The sequence below is a fragment of the Symphalangus syndactylus genome, chromosome 2 (genome assembly GCF_028878055.3).
Source record: "Symphalangus syndactylus isolate Jambi chromosome 2, NHGRI_mSymSyn1-v2.1_pri, whole genome shotgun sequence".
NCBI classification, from domain to species: Eukaryota; Metazoa; Chordata; class Mammalia; order Primates; family Hylobatidae; genus Symphalangus; species Symphalangus syndactylus.
The window spans coordinates 36,587,461-36,607,448 of NC_072424.2; the positions used below are offsets into that span (position 1 = coordinate 36,587,461).

The 19,988-nt window shown below is 43.7% G+C and overlaps 2 protein-coding genes across 10 annotated transcripts in view; one reads left to right on the top strand and one right to left on the bottom strand.

Annotated features, from left to right (window-relative positions):
- The window catches only part of ARMH3 (armadillo like helical domain containing 3), a 220,289-nt gene that overhangs the window by 8,590 nt on the left and 191,711 nt on the right, over positions 1-19,988 (top strand). For all 9 annotated transcript variants that reach the window (XM_055251146.2, XM_063627598.1, XM_055251194.2 and 6 more), the window contains exons 2-4: positions 9,395-9,507; positions 14,738-14,794; positions 14,905-15,051. In XM_055251146.2, the coding sequence (XP_055107121.2) occupies positions 9,406-9,507; positions 14,738-14,794; positions 14,905-15,051 (306 nt within the window). In that variant the 5' untranslated portion in view covers positions 9,395-9,405. The remainder of the gene's footprint in view (positions 1-9,394; positions 9,508-14,737; positions 14,795-14,904; positions 15,052-19,988) is intronic.
- On the bottom strand, positions 16,449-17,632 carry LOC129467026 (mortality factor 4-like protein 1). The gene is given in 2 exon segments (XM_055251275.2): positions 16,449-17,250; positions 17,252-17,632. Coding segments are annotated over 2 exon segments (708 nt in total). The 5' UTR covers positions 17,318-17,632; the 3' UTR covers positions 16,449-16,608.

Sequence of the window (19,988 nt, forward strand, 5' to 3'; positions counted from 1 at the left end):
TTGTGACAATCAAAAATGTCTCCAGACATTGACAAATGTCCCCTGGGAGGCAAAATTGCACCAGTTGAGAATCACTGATCTGGAGTGATTGTTAAAAATGTAGACCCAAGCTAGGCACTGTGGCTTATGCCTGTAATCCCAGCACTTTGGGAGGCCAAGTGGGCAGATCACTTGAGCTCAGGAGTTTTGAGACCAGCCTGGGCAACATGGCGAAATCTCGTTTCTACAAAAAAATGAAAAAATTAGCCAGGCGTGGTGGTGCATGCCTGTAGTCCCAGCTACTTGGGAGGCTGAGGTGGGAGGATCACTTGAGTCTGGGATGTGGAGGTTGCAGTGAGCCGAGATCATGCCACTGCACCCCAGCCTGGGTGACAGAGTGAGAGGTTGTCTCTCAAAAAAAAAAAAAAAAGTTTGGTTCAATAGAAGGGTAGGAAGGCTTAAGAATTTACATATTTAGGAGGCACCCTAGGAGATTCTGAAATAGGTGATCACAGCTCATCAGTATTAAAACATACTCTCTCCTAAGCTGAGGATTGTACAGACTCTTACTTGACTTGTTTTCCATTTCTTTCTTCTGTCCTGTTTTATAGTATCTTTCTATTCATTATCAAATTTTGAGGGAGAATTATCCTCAGAGCACTGACTATACTCAATTAAAATAGTGAAAAAAAAATTAAAAATCCTGAAAGATAGTGGGAGAGTTTAAAAAAAATATCAATTAAATCCTGTAGTGGACATTAGGGTGTTTTATCCTTAAAAAAATTACCATATTGGGTACATCTATCAACTTGACTAGACACTCAGATTCTTCTCCTGTTTTTCCAAGTTTTCTGCCATGCCTGTGATTTTGTCTATTTCTCTCTGTTTCACTTTACTATTACCTACATTTACAGACAGATGTATATACATCAGACAATTATCTTTTACTTTCTACCATGGCACCTTCATCCACTGACAAGCTAGAGTGGTGACTACTCAAGATATCTGGACATTTCACAGTTTGTTCATTAAAGCCAATGAGTACATACTCCCCTTTACTCACCTAGAACCTCTTCACAGTTTCTCTGTAGGCCCTCAGCTTTGTTTATGTGTAGATGACTCTGCTCCTGCTCATTCCTCTGCCTTTTGAGATACAGTATAGCATAGTGGAGAAGAACAGGAACCCTAATATCAGGCTGCCTGGGTTTGAGTCCCCACACTCACTTATCTGGACAAGTTTATTTTCTTTTCTATTTTTTTTTTTGAAATGGAATTTCGTTCGTTGCCCAGTCTGGAGTGCAGTGGCGCAATCTCGGGTCACCGCAACCTCTGCCTCCTGGGTTCAAGCGATTCTCTTGTCTCAGCCTCTCAAGTAGCTGAGATTACAGGCATACGCTACCATGCCTGGCTAATTTTGTATTTTTAGTAGAGATGGGGTTTCTCCATGTTGGTCAGGCTGGTCTCAAACTCCTGACCTCAGGTGATCCGCCCGCCTCGGCCTCCAAAGTGCTGGGATTACAGGCGTGAGCCACCAAACCCGGCCCATCTTTTCTTTTCTCTTTTCTTTTTCTTTTTTTTTTCTCTTTTCTCTCTCTTTTCTCTCTCTCTTTCTCTCTTTCTTTCTCTCTCTCCCTCTCTCTCTTTTTCTCTGTTTCTTTCTTTTCCAGTTCATGCTTTAGTTTTCTCATTGTAAACTTTCTGGATGATAGGATTGATATGAGGATAAAATGAATTAATATATATAAAGTGCTTAGAACAGTGCCTGGTACATAATAAGAGCTAAATAGACTCTGGTTGTTATTTTATTTTTGTTTTTTTGAGATGGAGTTTCACTCTTGTTGCCCAGGCTGGAGTGCAATGGTGTGATCTCATCTCACTGTAACCTCCTCCACCTGACTTCAAGCGATTCTCCTGCCTCAGCCTCCTGAGTAGCTGGGATTACGGGAATGCGCCACCATGCCTGTCTAATTTTTTGTATTTTTAGTAGAGATGGAGTTTCTCCATGTTGGTTAGGCTGGTCTCGAACTCCCGACCTCAGGTGATCCGCCTACCTCGGCCTCCCAAAGTGCTGGGATTACAGGCGTGAGTCACCACACCCAGCCCTCATTCAATATTTTCTATGTAACTTACTCACATTGCTTCATGTATCAGTAATGGGCTCTTGTAAATTTCTATATGGTATTCTGTTGTATGACTGTATCATAATTGTCCCATTTACTGCTGATGGATATTTGGATTCTTCTTATATATTAAAAAAATTCACAAACACAAAATACCCACTTTAATAAACTTTACAAAAACATTTCAGAAAAGGAATGTTTATGCTGTGTCTAGGCACGGTGGCATTTCTGTTTCTTGAACACGCCAAGGGCATTCAAATCTTGAGGTCTTCGCACTTGCTATTCCCTCTATCTTGAACAATTTTCCCAAGATTTTTACTTGGCTGGTTTCTTCCTGTTATTCTAGATCTTAGTCCAAGTGCCATTTCCTCAAAGAGGCCTACTTTAATCTCCCAGTTGAGAGTAGTCCCCTTTGCAATTTGTCTTCAGGGCCCTTATCACTGTCTCAGTTTATCTTATTTGTTGTCTGTTTCCCTTCTACTGGAATGAAAATTCTGTGAGAGCAGGGATCTTTTCTGTCATGTTTACTGCTGTGTTCCCAGTGTCTGTGCCTAAAAGGTACTCAAAAAATATTTGTTGAATGAATGAATGAATAAATGTCTGATCTGTACATATTTTTTTTCCCCCTAAACTATTTACTTTTGTTTCTCTCTTTTTTTTTTTTTTTTTTTTTTTTGAGACAAGGGCTGGCTCTGTTGCTCAGGCTGGATGCAGTGATGTTAGCTCACTGCAACCTTTGCCTCCTGGGCTCAAGGCATCCTCCTGTTTCAGCATCCCGAGTATCTGGGATTACAGGCTCCTGCCATCACGCCTGGCTAATTTTCATATTTTTAGTAGAGACAGGGTTTTGCCATGTTGCCCAGGCTGTTCTTGAACTCCTGAGCTCATGTGATCTGTCCGCCTTGGCTTCCTAAAGTGCTGGGATCCCAGGTGTGAGCCACCACGCCTGGGTAATTCTAGCATTTTGGGAGGCTGAGGCAGGTGGATTGCTTGTGTTTGAGACCGGCCAGGGAAACATGGCAAAATCCTGTCTCTATAAAAAATACAAAAAATTAGCTGGATATGGTGGCGTGCACCTATAGTTCTAGCTACTTGGGAGGCTGAAGCGGGAGGATGGCTTGAGCCCAGGAGGTGGAGGTTGCAGTAAGCTGAGATCATGTCACTGCATCCAGCCTGGACAACAGAGCTAGACTCTGTCTCAAAAAAAAAAAAAAAAAAAAAAGGCTGGGCAAGGTGGCTCATGCCTGTAATCCCAGCACTTTGGGAGGCCAAGGCGGGTAGGTCACCAGGTCAGGAGATCAAGACCATCCTGGCTAACATGGTGAAACCCCGTCTCTACTAAAAATACAACAAAATTAGCTGGGTGTGGTGGCGGGTGCCCGTAGTCTCAGCTACTCGGGAGGCTGAGGCAGGAGAATGGCGTGACCTACAAGGCGGAGCTTGCAGCGAGCCGAGATTGTGCCACTGCACTCGAGCCTGGGTGACAGAGTGAGACACTGTCTCAAAAAAAAAAAAAAAAATGTTGGCCAGGTGCGGTGGCTCATGCCTGTAATCCCAGCACTTTGGGAGGCCGAGGCGGGTGGATCACGAGGTCGGGAGATCGAGACCATCCTGGCTAACACGGTGAAACCCTGTATCTACTAAAAATACAGAAAAATTAGCCGGGCGTGGTGGTGGGCGTCTCTAGTCCCAGCTACCGGGGAGGCTGAGGCGGGAGAATGGCATGAACCTGGGAGGCGGAGCTTGCAGTGAGCCTAATCGTGCCACTGCACTCCAGCCTGGGTGACAGAGCGAGACTCCGTCTCAAAAAAAATAAAAAAAAAGTTAACCTAGAACCCTGGACTGTTAAATTTGAAAGGCCACAGGGAGTGTTCCTTTGCTTCCTTCTACAGATTGGCAAATTGAGGCCCAGGAAAGGAAAAATAAATTAGCATTATAGAATGAGTGTATAAGACTTGGAACTAAAACTTTAGGCTTTTTTTTTTTTTTTTTTTTTTGGAGATGGAGTCTGGCTCTGTCGCCCAGGCTGGAGTGCAGTGGCTCGATGTCTGCTCACTGCAAGCTCCGCCTCCCGGGTTCACGCCATTCTCCTGCCTCAGCCTCCTGAATAGCTGGGACTACAGGCGCCCGCCACCGCGCCCGGCTAATTTTTTTGTGTTTTTAGTAGAGACAGGGTTTCACTGTGTTAGCCAGGATGGTCTCGATTTCCTGACCTCGTGATCCGCCCGCCTCGGCCTTCCAAAGTGCTGGGATTACAGGCGTGAGCCACCGCGCCCGGCCTTTTTTTTTTTTTTTTTAAATAAGATGGAATTTCACTCTTGTTGCCCAGGCTAGAGTGCAGTGGCACAATCTCGGCTCACTGTAACCTCCGCCTCCTGGGTTCAAGCGATTTTTCTGCCTCAGCCTCCCAAGTAGTTGGGATTACAGGTATGCACCACCACGCCTGGCTAATTTTGTATTTTTAGTAGAGATGGGGTTTTACCATGTTGGTCAGGCTGGTCTTGAACTCCTGACTTTAGGTGATCCCCCCGCCTTGGCCTCCCAAAGTGCTGGGATTACAGGCATGAGCCATCATGCCCTGCCAAACCTAAGGCTTTTGACAGATCAGCTGTGGTAACTCTGGAAATTAGGGTGAATTTCTGTTAAATTCATTTTTTGGTACTAGAGTTGGCACTATGCTCAAGAAGACAGTAAAATAAATGAATAACCAACTAGCTAAGTATAACTACCATTCTTTGCTTATTAGACAGTTGAAGAATTTGGGTTTAGGTTTTAAAATCTTGACATTTGGCACTTCATCCTGCAAAGATGTGAAATCATGTGCATTTAAGAAGTGTGTGGCTGGATTGCTTAAGATGCAGATCTCCTCCTACCCCTCCCTCCCAACCCCCAAGACACATATCTTAAAAAGTTGTGTCACACACCTGTAATCTCAGCACTTTGGGAGACAGAGGCGGGCAGATCATTTGAGGTCAGGCGTTCAAGACCAGCTTGGCCAACATGGTGAAACCCTGTCTCTACTGAAAATACAAAAATTAGGCTGGGCGCGCTGGCTCACGCCTGTAATCCTTGCACTTTGGGAGGCAGAGGTGGGTGGATCACGAGGTCAGGAGATTGAGACCATCCTGGCTAACATGGTGAAACACCGTCTCTACTAAAAGTACAAAAAAATTAACCGGGCATGGTGGCAGGTGCCTGTAGTTCCACCTATTTGGGAGGCTGAGGCAGGAGAATAGTGTGAACCCAGGAGGCGGAGCTTGCAGTGAGCCGAGATGGTGCCTCTGCGCTCCAGCCTGGGCGACAGAGCGAGACTCTGTCTCAAAAAAAAAAAAAAAAAAAAAATTAGCTGGGTGTGGTGGCACACACCTGTAGTCCCAGCTACTCACAAGGCTGAGGCACAAGAATCACTTACACCCAGGAGGCGGAGGTTGCAGTGAGCCGAGATTGCACCACTGCACTCCAGCCTGGGTGACAGAGTGATACTCTGTCTCAAAAAACAAAAAAAAGTTGTATGACTTGGATCTTCCAGAGAGAAGTGACAGCAGCTCACATGGCTAACAGTCTTTCAGGTTTAGGAATAAAAGCCTTCATTGATTTACCATTCAGTTGAGGGGATTTGAAACCATTTGTAAGTTTGATAGTAGGTGAAATTAGTATTGAAAAGTTGCCTGATTCTTTTTTATAATTTGTCTATGTCTTATGGCTGAGACACTGCCTTAAAGCCTAAACTGACATTTCTGTGGGATTACTGTGCCTTTGCTGTATTTGCTTCTTTGCCAGAAGGATTTAAAAGCTTGGATCAACAGGGGTCATAGCATAGTCACAGAATGTTTCTTTCTCTCCCTTATTATCCCATAGCATTTTCTTTGTACTTCTACTCCATTTATTTCTCATGATTTGCTTTGCACTATGGGTTGTTATGTGTCTGTCTCTGCCAGTAGATTATGAGCTCCCAGAGAATCAGGTCTGGAGTTTCCTCTCTTTAATCCTGTAGTGCCTAAACTAGGGCTTTAGGTGCTTTTTATATATTTGTGGTATTTCAGTGATGCTGAGAGAATCATTAGGTAATAGTCTGGTTCAATCCTCTTGTTCTACTTGTGAGGAAACTGAGAAGCATAGTAACTTGTCCATGTCGCCGAGTTGGTTGGGAGACCTGTGTTCTAGTCTCAGTTCTGCTGGTTACTTGTTCCATTATGCCTTGCAATTTCTCAGCTGATGCTGGTTCGCTCTTCTGGGAAGGAGGGGGATGGTTGTGAAATAGGAAAAAAGTGCTTGAGAATTTACAGATTACACTCACATTACTGATGTGCTGCAACTTTCTGCTCTACCAATCAGATATTTTACTTTTTCTTAGAGATGGAGTTTCACTCTTGTTGCCTAGGCTGGAGTGCAGTGGTGCAATCTCGTCTCACCGCAACCTCCACCTCCCAGGTTCAAGCGATTCTCCTGCCTCAGCCTCCTGAGTGGCTGGGATTACAGGCATGAGCCACCATGCCTGGCTAATTTTGTATTTTTAGTAGAGACGGGGTTTCTGCATGTTGGTCAGGCTGATCTCGAACTCCCAACCTCAGGTGATCTGCCCACCTTGGCCTCCCAAAGTGCTGCAATTATAGGCGTGAGCCACTGCGCCCGGCCGATATTTTACTTTCAAAATTAGGAGCATAGGCTTAATTTCTGAGACCCAAAGAAAAAGTTTTGTTACAGTTCTATAGTTCTCCCAGTCTGCCACCTTAGAAACTCCCTGGGTAGGAGTGCTGGCAGGAGGAGAAGACTTTATGTTGTCATTTTCCAGTCACATTTCAGGCAGCTTGGGTGGTAAATTCCAGTTGCCTGTGATGACAGAGAGTAATGAGTTGAGGCCTTGGCTGATTTTCCCGCTGCTCCAGATGGAAGGAGAATGATGAAAAGAATTTAATTTCGTAGGAAATTTGGTAGTTTGGATTAGAATTGTTTTTCCCTCCTCTCCTGTTCCCTTTGCTTATTAGAAAGTATTGATTCTGAAATAGAGAAAGTGAGTTTATTAGATTTGGGGTGGACATTGATTAGCTGTAACCCAATTATAAATCCTCAGAAGGGGATATTTGTAAACATGTACTTTTCACGTCTAAGAACTTGTGGTTCCCACTCTTCCTGCTAATCAACTGGTTGAAACTGAGCACAGGCAAGATCCATATCCACTAAGTTTAGAATTGCATTGCTTTTGATTTATTCTAGTAGGATTCTCTTGATTTCCAATTTATTTTTCCTGGATAAGGACATCTTCCTCTTGACAACGTGTTTAAAAGACACAAGAATGTTTTGAATGGAGGCTATATTTCATGCTTTAAGGAAAAGCCATGATCAATAAAATGTAAATTGTCCCCAAGAGTCTTCTCTTTTTGTTATTGTTATTGTTTTTTTCATCAGTTCTCTCTGGACCATAACAGAATTTGAGGGCTAAACTAAGCCTCGATAGAGATATGTCTTAGTAAAATTTTAGGTCAGGCTGGGGACAGTGGCTCATGCCTGTAATCCTAGCACTTTGGGAGGCCGAGGCAGGCGGATCACGAGGTCAGGAGTTCGAAAGCAGCCTGGCCAACATGGTGAAACCTCGACTCTACTAAAGATACAAAAAATTAGCCATGTGTGGTGGTACACACCTGTAATCCCAGCTACTCAGGAGGCTGAGGCAGGAGAATCACTTGAACCTGGGAGACAGAGGTTTCAGTGAGCTGAGATCGTGCCATTGTACTCCAGCCTGGGTGACAGGGCGAGACTCCATCTCAAAAAAAAAAAAAAAAGTCTAAAAATAAAAATATCTAGTTGGAGAAATTTCCTGTGCTTTAGTGTATGCTCAAAGATGAATTTCCTCTTTTTGCTATATGTGTTAGAGAAGGGCAATGTCTAAGATACAATCTTTTGTACTATTGGATATATCTCTTCCTTAAACAAAATTTTGATTTTGATCAGAAAGATAGTGCATATTTTCCAAAAGTCACTGATCAAAATTAGTTCTGCTGTGTCGGATTTGTCTGGAAGTAAAATCCAGCCCCTCCCTATCTCACATACTTGTCATTGGATGAGATTAAGTTTCATTTCTAGAGCGTAGGATTTAAAGGAAAGAGAGGAACTTTGTTAATAATGAAAAGAACCTGGGAGGTGAAGGGAATATGTGTAAATTCACAGTAAAGACCTGTGGGATTTCGGGTTCTCAATTGAAAAAAAAAAATCGAGAATTCCTTGAAGCAAGATGGGAACATTTGGGCATGATTCATGGAACTACTTTTATATAGAACTGAAAAATACCTTGGAGTTTGATCTGCAATAGTGTTTTATATATATATGTGTATATATATATATACACACATACACACAATTAAATTTGAAAGTAGTATATTACTCTATTCAGTTATTTTAAAATGAGATTTTTTTGGCCTCTTAGCTGCTATTTTCTGCCTTGGGTCTCTTTCTAGAGGAATTTCTAAAGACAGTCAAGTGCAGTGTGATTTATGAGGCAGTGAAGGCCAAGTACTTTGCAGTGACGAGGACCTACTTACTTTGGGGAAATCAATGAAGCACATCAGTCTGCAGCACACTTCCTGCCTTAATGGTCCTAAGCTCGATCAATATTTGAAATTAAACTTCACCATCAGTCTGTGGGCAGTGTGTGCTTTGCTGCCTTCCTTCCATCAACCTCAAATATATGGCCAGACCAATTACAGATGGAGCGAGTTGCACTTTTGTGTTTGGTTTTGGATCTGCTTTAAGCCTTGTCCACTGGCACATTTTAAGAATGTAAAATGTGTTGTGCTGTTGGCCAAGTAATGATTTAAACCTTGACATTACCTAGTCAGAGAGGAGAGTGTTGGACAGATGCACTAGCTCTGTAGCATGGTTGTTTGTCAGTTCTTCTTCCTAAGTGTTTTCTCATTAAGTGGTATGTCAGGGACTCCAGCACCTTGGAGAGCATTCTGGCACTGACTGGCTTTCTTTTCTTTTCTAAGATTTAATTTTTTTAGAGCTGTTTTTAGGTTCACAGCAAAATTGAAAGGAGAGGGCAGAGATAGCCCATATGTCTGCTTCCTTCACACATGCACTGCCTCCTCTATTGACAACATCTCCCAGTAGAGTGGCATTTGTTATAAATGATGAACTTACATTCGTATATTGTGACCACCCAAGTCCACAGTTTACATTAGGGTTCACTCTTGGTGTTGTATATTCTATGGGCTTGGACAAATGTATGACATATATCTGCCATTATAGTATCATACTGAGTATTTTCACTATCCTAAAATGTGACTTTCTGTTCACAGATTTTCTAACCATGGCACAGGTGGAGAAACGTGGAGGTTTGCTCCGGAAATCTTCAGCCTCCAAAAAACCACTGAAGGAAAAAGTGGTGCTGATGTATGATGAGATCTTCATGGTAAGGCCCGCAGCCTTGTGTACAGCTTGACTCTTTAGTTTCTTAGTCCAAGATGAGAAATACCCTTACCTCTACCTGCTACCTTCAGGTTCCTTGGGGGATGTGGAAGAGGGGAGAGAAAGAGGGTTTGAGGGCAAAAATGAAAGCTCTCAGAGTAGAGATTATAATCATGTATTAATTAATATAGGTTGTTATTGTGTTGTCCTTATAGGTTGTTGCCATGAGCCAGGTAAAACAATCGAAAGGAGGGAGGAAGGCTGGGGAAGCTCCTTTTCTGAATATTTTAAAGAAAGACTTGCTCTCTTTATGCTCTAACTTAGGACTCTCTTATCCTAGATGTCCCATGAAGTTTCTTTTGGACCTAGAATTCTATAATTCAGATACTTTTAAAGGATACATTATTATATTCCATCTCAAGTTGTTGGTAAAGGAAATAATTTCTTTTTCTTTTTTTTTTTTTGAGACAGAGTCTCACTCTGTCCCCCAGGCCGAGTGCAGTGGCGCGATCTCTGCTCACAGCAAGCTCCGCCTCCCGGGTTCACTCCATTCTCCTGCCTCAGCCTCCCGAGTAGCTGGGACTACAGGCGCCTGCCACCATGCCTGGCTAATTTTTTGTATTTTTACTAGAGACGGGGTTTCACCGTGTTAGCCAGGATGGTCTCGATCTCCTGACCTCGTGATCCACCCGCCTCGGCCTCCCAAAGTGCTGAGATTACAGGCATGAGCCACTGCGCCCAGCCGAAATAATTTCTTAGGACTATCTCATTCTCCAACTATATGGGATAACTGAGGAATTATTAGTAATTGGGTTGGGGATTTCTTCGGGTCTTCAGAACTGATTGAATATGGTCCAAGCCTATATTGTAAACTATACCCTATCAGGAGCTGGGCGCGGTGGCTCACACCTGTAATCCTAGCACTTTGGGAGGCTGAGGTGGGTGGATCACAAGGTCAAGAGTTCGAGACCAGCCTGATCAACATGGTGAAACCCCGTTTCTACTAAAAATACAAAAATTAGCTGGGCGTAGTGGCACACTCCTGTAATCCTGGCTATTCGGGAGGCTGAGGCACAAGAATCGCTTGAACCCGGGAGGCAGAGGTTGCAGTGAGCCGAGATCGTGCCACTACACTCCAGCCTAGGCAACAGAGTGAGACCCTATCTCAAAAAAAAAAAAAAAAATACACTATCAGGGAAGATTAATTAGATATGCAGCAGGGGTACCTGCCTTCTGAAATTCTGGTCATAAGTAGTACACATAAAGTAGTATAATACTTACAAAAAGAATTACTGGCTGGGTGTAGTGGCCCAAGCCTGTAATCCTGGCACTTTGGGAGGCTGAGTGTGTGGATCTCTTGAGCCCAGGAGTTCAAGACCAGCCTGGGCAACATGGCAAAACCTCGTCTCTACAAAAAAAATACAAAAATTATCCAGGTGTGGTGGCGTGTGCCTATAGTCCCAGCTACTTGGGAGGCTGAAGTGGGAGCATTGCTTAAACCCAGGAGGTCAAGGCTGCAGTGAACTGTGATCATGCCACTGCATTCTAGCTTGGGTGAGAGAGTGAGACCCTATCTCAAAAAAAAGAAAAAAAATAAGATCATATATTGGATTTCTACTATGTGCCTGGAGCATTCTAAATGTATCACTAAATATAGAGGAGTTCTAATTCTGACAAGAATTCTGTGAGGGCGCTGGTAGTATCCTCATTTAACAGATGAAGTAGGCCGGGCGCGGTGGCTCACGCTTGTAATCCCAGCACTTTGGGAGGCCGAGGCGGGCGGATCACGAGGTCAGGAGATCGAGACCACGGTGAAACCCCGTCTCTACTGAAAATACAAAAAATTAGCCGGGCGTGGTGGCGGGCGCCTGTAGTCCCAGCTACTCGGAGAGGCTGAGGCAGGAGAATGGCGTGAACCCGGGAGGCGGAGCTTGCAGTGAGCCGAGATTGCGCCACTGCACTCCAGCCTGGGTGACAGAGCGAGACTCCGCCTCAAAAAAAAAAAAACAAACAAAAAAAAACAGATGAAGTAATTTGAGATCTCTGCTGGAAGGTGATGGAGCTGTGATTTGAACCCTGGTGCTTGACTCCAAAGCCATGGCTAAGAATAAATAATTCAGTCTACTAAAATACCTAACTTTGGCAAGCGTTGGAAACAGAGTGCAGAAGATTAATACACATTGCCCAGGCCAGTACAAGCAGCTATACAGAGAAAATAAGTAGGTGCTAGGATCCTATTAGGATTCTTTTGGCTGGGCATGGAGGCTCATGCCTGTAATCTCAGCACTTTGGGAGGCCGAGGTGGGTGGATCACGAGGTCAGGAGATTGAGACCATCCTGGCTAACATGGTGAAACCCCGTCTCTACTAAAAATACAAAAAATTAGCCAGGCATGGTGGTGGGCGCTTGTAGTCCCAGCTACTTGGGAGGCTGGGCGTGGTGGTGCATGCTTATAATCCCAGCAATTTATATGAGTCCAAGGCAGGATAATTGCTTGAACCCGGGAGGCAGAGGTTGTAGTGAGCTGAGATCATGCCACTGCACTCCAGCCTGGGTGACGGAGCAAGACTCCATCTCAAAAAAAAAAAAAAAAAAAAAGGGAAAACAAAATCCAGAAGAGATTATTAATATTTTATTAGATCAGGACTTAACTACTGATGACATTAGTTACTGGTAGTAATTTTATGCTGTTTTATTTTAATTAATTAATCATTTATTTATTTATTTATTTTGAGATGGTGTCTTTCTCTGTCGCCCAGGCTGGAATGCAGTGGCATGATCTCGGCTCACTGCAGCCTCCACCTCCTGGGTTCAAGCAATTCTCCTGCCTCAGCCTCCCAAGTAGTTGGGATTACAGGTGCATGCCACCACGCCTGGCTAATTTTTGTTTTGTTTTCTTTTTTGAGACTGAGTCTCGCTCTGTTGCCCAGGCTGGAGTGTAGTGACACGATCACGGCTCACTGCAACCTCCACTTCCCGGGTTCAAGCCATTCTCCTGCCTCAGCCTCCCGAGTAGCTGGGACTTACAGGCACCTGCCACCACACCTGGCTAATTTTTTGTATTTTTTATTTCACTGCGTTAGCCAGGATGGCCTCCATCTCCTGACCTCGTGATCCGGCTGCCTCGGACTCGGCCTGCCAAAGTGCTGGGATTACAGATGTGAGCCACCGTGCCCGGCCATTTTTGTATTTTTAGTAGAGATGGGGTTTCACCATGTTGGCCAGGCTGGTCTCGAACTCTTGACCTCAGGTGATCCACCTGCCTCAGTCCTACAAAGTGCCGACATTACAGGCGTGAGCCACTGTGCCTGGCCTATTTACTTATTTATTTTTATTTTTTATTTAATTATTTTTGTTTTTGAGATGGGATTTTGCTCTTGTTGCCCAGGGTGGAGTGCAATGGCATTATCTCGGCTCTCTGCAACCTCTGCCTCCTGGGTTCAAGTGATTCTCCTGCCTCAGCCTCCTGAGTAGCTGGGATTACAGGCATGGGCCACTGCACCTGGCTGTCTCCTGGTAGTAGTTTTAAAAGGTCAACTTAAAATAAGGTGGTAGTGGGCTATTCTACTTATTTTATGCCATTCCTCTTTCTTTAAAGTAGGGCTTCTCTTTTTCTTTCCTTTTTTTTTTTTTTTTTTTTTTTGAGACGGAGTCTCGCTCTGTCGCCCAGGCTGGAGTGCAGCAGCGCGATCTCGGCTCACTGCAAGCTCTGCCTCCCGGCTTCATGCCGTTCTCCTGCCTCAGCCTCCCAAGTAGCTGGGACTACAGGCGCCCGCCCCCACGCCTGGCTAATTTGTTGTGTTGTTAGTTAGAGATGGGGTTCACTGTGTTAGCCAGGATGGTCTCGATTTCCTGACCTCGTGGTCCGCCCACCTCAGCCTCCCAAAGTGCTAGGATTACAGATGTGAGCCACTGTGCCTGGCCAGGGTTCTCTTTTTCTTATTTTACCCATTAACCAGCAGCTTCTGACTTCCTAGAATTTGTTTGAAAATTATTGCTAGGAAATTTTGGATTTTAGCATGATAATTTTGCTTACTCTTTGGACCAATTTAAATTAAGAAATTTAGAGCACATTAAAAGCTCTGTACAGAATACTAAATGCATATAGAGGGCAAGTAGAAGCAGTCAACACAGCATGCTATAAAAACCACTGCGGTATTACTGAGGTGATCTGAATTCTGGCTCCTAAACTTGTGTAAGTCACTTAACTTTGTGGACTCTCTTTCCTAAAATGGGAGGACGCTGATAATATCTGTCCTTCCTGGCTCACTGGATTGTATTTCACATATGTGAATAGGTTTGAAAACAACACTGTACCAATGCACGGGAGACATGTTGTGATGTGACCAACTTATTCTGATGTTTGTGTTCATTTTTTGCTAGAAGATAAATATTTTAGGGAAGTTCTTTGAGCTATTATTTAACTTTTGGTGCAGAGAATATATATCCATGCACACAGTTTTCCACTTGGGGAAAAAAACATAAAGAGGTAACTGTTCTTTTTCCCGTTCTAGCAGTTTGGAATGACCAAGAATTTTCAAAGTTAATTTTGAAAACTAAGGGGCCGGGCGCAGTGGCTCACGCCTGTATTCCCAGCACTTTGGGAGGCCGAGGCAGGTGGAACACGAGGTCAGGAGATCAAGACCATCCTGGCTAACACGGTGAAACCCCATCTCTACTGAAAATACAAAAAATTAGCCGGGCGAGGTGGTGGGCACCTGTAGTCCCAGCTACTCGGGAGGCTGAGGTGGGGGAATGGCGTGAACCCTGCAGGGCAGAGCCTACAGTGAGCCGAGATCGCGCCACTGCACTCCAGCCTGGGTGACAGCGAGATTCTGTCTCAAAAAAAAAAAAAAAGGCCGGGCGCGGTGGCTCATGCTTGTAATCCCAGCACTTTGGGAGGCCGAGGCGGGCGGATCACGAGGTCAGGAGATCGAGACCACGGTGAAACCCCGTCTCTACTAAAAATACAAAAAAAATTAGCCGGGCGTGGTGGCGGGTGCCTGTAGTCCCAGCTACTTGGAGAGGCTGAGGCAGGAGAATGGCGTGAACCCGGGAGGCGGAGCTTGCAGTGAGCCGAGATCGCGCCACTGCACTCCAGCCTGGGCGACAGAGCGAGACTCCGTCTCAAAAAAAAAAAAAAAAAAAAGAAAACTAACATTGACTGTGTATAGTATTCTTAATGCTTTTGGTGTTAGCTGGGAAGGCTGAATGTGCTTATCTTCTGGTTTCAGACAGAGGACCCCAGTAAGTGCAGTCCTCGGTTTTGGGAGGAGCTCTTTCTCATGAAGGTAAGAGTTGGTGGCATCTGTGGAATTTCCTGGTAACTAAAATTGCCTTCTCATATATTCTAGGCGCTAAGCTAAAAATGCACTCTGCCCCTTATTTGTTTCCTTGGCAGGTGAATTTAGAGTACCTAGAAGGCAAGCTGGAATCTCTTGATGGTGAGGAGTTAATGAAGATCAAGGACAATATTAATTGCCTATTCCAACACTGCATCCAGGCTCTGGGAGAGGAGCATCCAATTCGAGTTGTCAATGCATTGCAGGTACAAGGCTGGGAGACTGGGGAAGTCTTGTTTAACAGGAGAAAGGAACTGTAACACATCTGTTGGAACTGAGGAACCTAGAGTTGCTCTGAGGTATGAGGTTTTCTTTTTTATTTCTGTAAGTTACCAAATATTTATGCCATGTTTGTTTAGCCATCTTTTTTTTTTTTTTTTTTTTTTTTTTTTTTTTTGAGACGGAGTCTTGCTCTGTCCCCCAGGCTGGAGTGCAGTGGCGCAATCTCGGTTTAGCCATCTTTCTATTTTTTTTTTTTTTTTTTTTTTTTTTTTTTTTTTTTTTTTTTTTTTTTTTTTTTTTTTTGAGACGGAGTCTTGCTCTGTCCCCCAGGCTGGAGTGCAGTGGCGCAATCTCGGTTTAGCCATCTTTCTATTTATACAAACTAACACTTAGGAGTAATCGTATCCATTTGTATAATTTGATCTAATGCTAAAGTAGATTCTTAGACAGAGTTCTTGTTTTTGCTTGAGAAAGGGAAGGAGAGGAAACTGAGACAAGAATGATTAGTCTTTATAAAAAATCAGAAGACAGCTGGGCACGGTGGCTCACGCCTGTAATCCCAGCACTTTGGGAGGCCAAGGTGGGCAGATCACCTGTCAGGAGTTCGAGACCAGCCTGACCAAGATGGTGAAACCCACCTCTACTAAAAATACAAAAATTAGCCGGGCATGGTGGCGGGTGCCTGTAATCCCATCTACTCAGGAGGTTGAGGCAGGAGAATCGCTTGAACTCGGGAGGCGGAGGTTGCAGTGAGCCGAGATTGCGCCACTGCACCCCAGCCTGGGCAACAGAGTGAGACTCCATCTCAAAAACCAAAGATTTTGAAAGGGATCTGTAATTCAACAAACATTAAGAAACTGTTCTTTATGTTTTTTTTTTTGAAATTTAAAGAAAAAATTTATTGAAGATCTGAAAAACAATTCCTAAAAGATTGACTTTTCCAGAAAACTAGCTACCCAATGCGTTGCGTCTATCATGTTAAAACCTGCATTAGACACAAATACAAAAACCATGAAACAAGCCACCATTCTTCAACAATTTGAGCCAAGATAAAATGCCTAAGTAACAACATGGATGACTTGTAAAGGATGGGCTCTTTACTTTAAGCACCATAAGAAAAAAAAAAGGAGCACAAATGGATGAGTGTGTTCAGTTATATACACTGAATTGAACCTTTGGCACTAGGAATCAGAGCATTTTGTCATATAGCATTAATATGTATAATAAAAGTGCATAGTGTCAAAGGAGTAGAACCACCAGCATTCAAAAGCAGCTTTGTCAACTAGGCAATAAAACACTCTACAGCATATCCCTCTGTTGTCCATCATTGAAAACACTGGCAGGAACTTTGAAATGAAAAAAAAAAAAAAAAAGAAAAAAGGAGCTATTACCCCTTTTATTTTCTCTGTTTAAAATCAAACAGAAAACAAACATCAACTGTTATACACTAACATCTTCAAAGCACATCGTTTGTACAAGAGATAGACTAAGAACAAAAATGTGTTTACGGAGATCCAAACATAAGTGAGTGAGAGTGCCTCTCACACAGCTTTCCGATGGTACTCAGGAGGAGCCACTTCATAATTGCTGGCACTAAACAAAGTTGCAGAATTCTTTGCCAGGTACTTTAGGAAATCGTGAAGATAATTGAGTAATAAAGCAAGGCTCTTCTCATCCAGAGGTGTATAGGCCAACATTGCTCCAATTCGTACAAATAATCTCAGGAGATGTGGCGCTCCATACACCTGGGACGTGGGTGCATCGGGATGATCTGCAAGAATTTCGGCATACCGTGGTCTCTCAAATTTGTAGAGTAGCTGGGTGCCCAACATTACATTGAAGTACTCTTTTATCCCTGCCACAACTTTATTAACTGCATACTCCTTATTATCTGTGTTTCCACGAGATTTCTTGTAATTTGCATAATCCTCAAGAATGGAATCCACATTCTTCTTGGCAGGAAGATAAAAGAGCTGTTTTTGCCTGGTAATTAAGTCCCAGTCATCAACAAGCCACGGTTTTAGCTCTTCAGGAATCTTTACTTTAACTTCAACTCTGTTCATGAATGTTTCCTCATTTTCAGCAGTAGGATCTACCCGGGCCCTTTTCTTATGAGGAGGCTGAGGGGTCTCACTGGTACTGCCACCATCTCCATTTCCAGGTGTTTTCTGTTTGTTCTTTTTTTGTTTTCACTTCAACATTTTTCTGTTGCAGACCAGATGTCTTCTTTCCTGGGGCAGCCCCTCTCATCTTCCCCTCTGCATACTGCTCCTGATTGGCTTTTTGAAGTTCTCACTGTTTCTGCAAATTGGTGTCCACGTATTTGAGTACTCTGCTCTCTGGAACCCACTCATCCCAATTTTTATTCCAACCACTGTAATGTATAAAGTATTTAACTTGTTTGTCCTTTATGGCAACCTTTACACACTTTGCTTCATAAAGAAAAGGCCCATGAAAGCACAGCACTCGCTCACCCTCCTGGAATTTAGGCTTCGGGTCCTGCTTTGGTGCCATTTATAAGTGATTCGCCACCTCCTCCTTCTCCCACCACCCCCGACTACTGCCCCCTACTCTCTACCCCAGCCAACTCCGCGTCAGACGCGCCATCAGGCACTGCCAGCTCTACATCCTGGGCCCAACTGTTCTTTATGTTAAGTGGCATGATCATAAGATTCATTCAACAACTATTCCTTGAATAATGTTATGTGCCAGGCTTTGGACTGGGTGATAGAGATACACTACAGACTTCTTGAGGGAAGAGACTTTGAGAGTTTCATTCAGTAGTTTGTTTCCAGTGAGTAGAATGCTCCTTGTGCACGGAGAGCAGTGTGTAGCAAATAGTACTCTAGAAGTAAGTTCTTATTGAATGAATGGTGACAAAGTCTCTAAAATTTAGTCTAGTAAGTTTAGTATAGCCTAGATTGAGAGTACCTAGGGCAGTGATTGATAGGTTTAGAATATGAAGAATCCTGGGCCGGGCACGGTGGCTCACGCCTGTAATCCCAGCACTTTGGGAGGCCAAGGTGGGCGGATCACGAGATCAGGAGATCGAGACCATCCTGGCTAACACGGTGAAACCCCATCTCTACTAAAAATACAAAAAATTAACTGGGCGTGGTGGCGCATGCCTGTAATCCCAGCTACTTGGGACACTGAGGCGAGAGAATGGTGTGAACTGGGAGGCGGAGCTTGCAGTGAGCCAACATGGGGCCACTGCACTCCAGCCTGGGTGATAGAGCGAGACTCCATCTCAAAAAAAAAAAAAAAAAAAGAATATGAAGAATCCGTGATGGGATAAATAATTTTATTGGAACTTGTGATAGATGGGGTTTAAGTTTCCAACTTACTAGTTAGGCAGATCACTTTGTGAGCCCCAGTTTTCTCATCTGTAGAATGGCAATAATAATTACATCTTGAGTTGATGTCCCAGAAAGATGGACCATGTTTATACTATAGCTTTGTTAATTTTTGGCACGTAGGTTCCACATTTTAAGTTGTAGCGTAGGGGCTCAATGAAACGTCGAAATTGTACTTCCAGTAATTGCAGTGCTCATTGTGTGGGCATGAATTGTAGACTGTTTTATTTCAGTGGAAATAAGTTGGCATTAAGCCACTTAGTGACCCATAAAATATTGTACATTGTTATAATAGCTTATGCTTACTGAGCTCTAACAGAGTTCCAGGGACTAAGTACTTTACAGTATTATTTCACATGGCCCTCATAACGTTCCTACAAGATGGGTGTTGTTATTATCATTCCTACTTTATAGATGAGAAAACTGAGCCACTGGAAAGTTAACTAATGTGTGTGTCTAGATTCTCACAGCTAGTACATAGTGGATGAGGATTATGAAGATTTTAAGATTTGAAGCAGTTGGCTATTATATAGGGACTTAACTGTTGTAGTTATTAAAAATAATTACAAAAACTGTTGGCCAGGCATGGTGGCTCATGCCTGTAATCCCAACACTTTGGGAGGCTGAGGAAGGCGGATCACTGGAGGTCAGGAGTTCAATACCAGCCTGGCCAACATGATGAAACCTTGTCTCTATTAAAAAACTACAAAAATTAGCCAGGCGTGGTGGTACAGACCTGTAACTCCAGCTGCTAGGGAGACCGAAGCATGGGAATCACTTGAACCCAGGAGGTGGAGGTTGCAGTGAGCTGGGATCACTCGCGCCACTGCACTCCAGCCTGGGTGAGAGAGTGAGACTCCATCTCAAACAAAAACAAAAACAAAACAAAACTGTTAAACTGTAATATAAATGCCAAAATTATTATTATTTTTGAGACGGAGTTTCACTCTTGTTGCCCAGGCTGGAGTGCAGTGGAGCGATCTCGGCTCACTGCAACATCCGTCTCCTGGGTTCAAGGATTCTCCTGCCTCAGCCTCCCGAGTAGTTGGGATTACAGGCATTTGCCTCCACACTTGGCTAATTTTTTTGTATTTTTAGTAGAGACTGGGTTTCACCATGTTGGCCAGGCTGGTCTCAAACTCATACCTTAGGTGATCCACTTGCCTCAGCCTCCCAAAGTGTTGGGATTACAGGCTTGAGCCACTGTGTCCGGCCCCAAAATTAATTTTAAATAAAGGAAAACTCCACCAATCCCATGATTGAACTCAAGAACTATTTTTAATCTTTGAATATCACCTCCCAGTCTGCTTTATAATTTTTAAAAACAAGATGACAAGAAAATAAAAAATAAGGATGACAGCAGTCTCAGTTACTGTTCCTCTTTTATTTGCTGGATTTTGCACATACTGAGACTCAGACTGGGCTGGGCACAGTGGCTCACATTTCTAATTCCAGAACTTTGGGAGGCTGAGGCAGGAGGATCACTGGAGCCCAGGTGTCGGAGACCAGTCTGGGCAATATGGTGAGACCCTGTCTCTACAAAAAATAAAAAAATTAACCAGGTG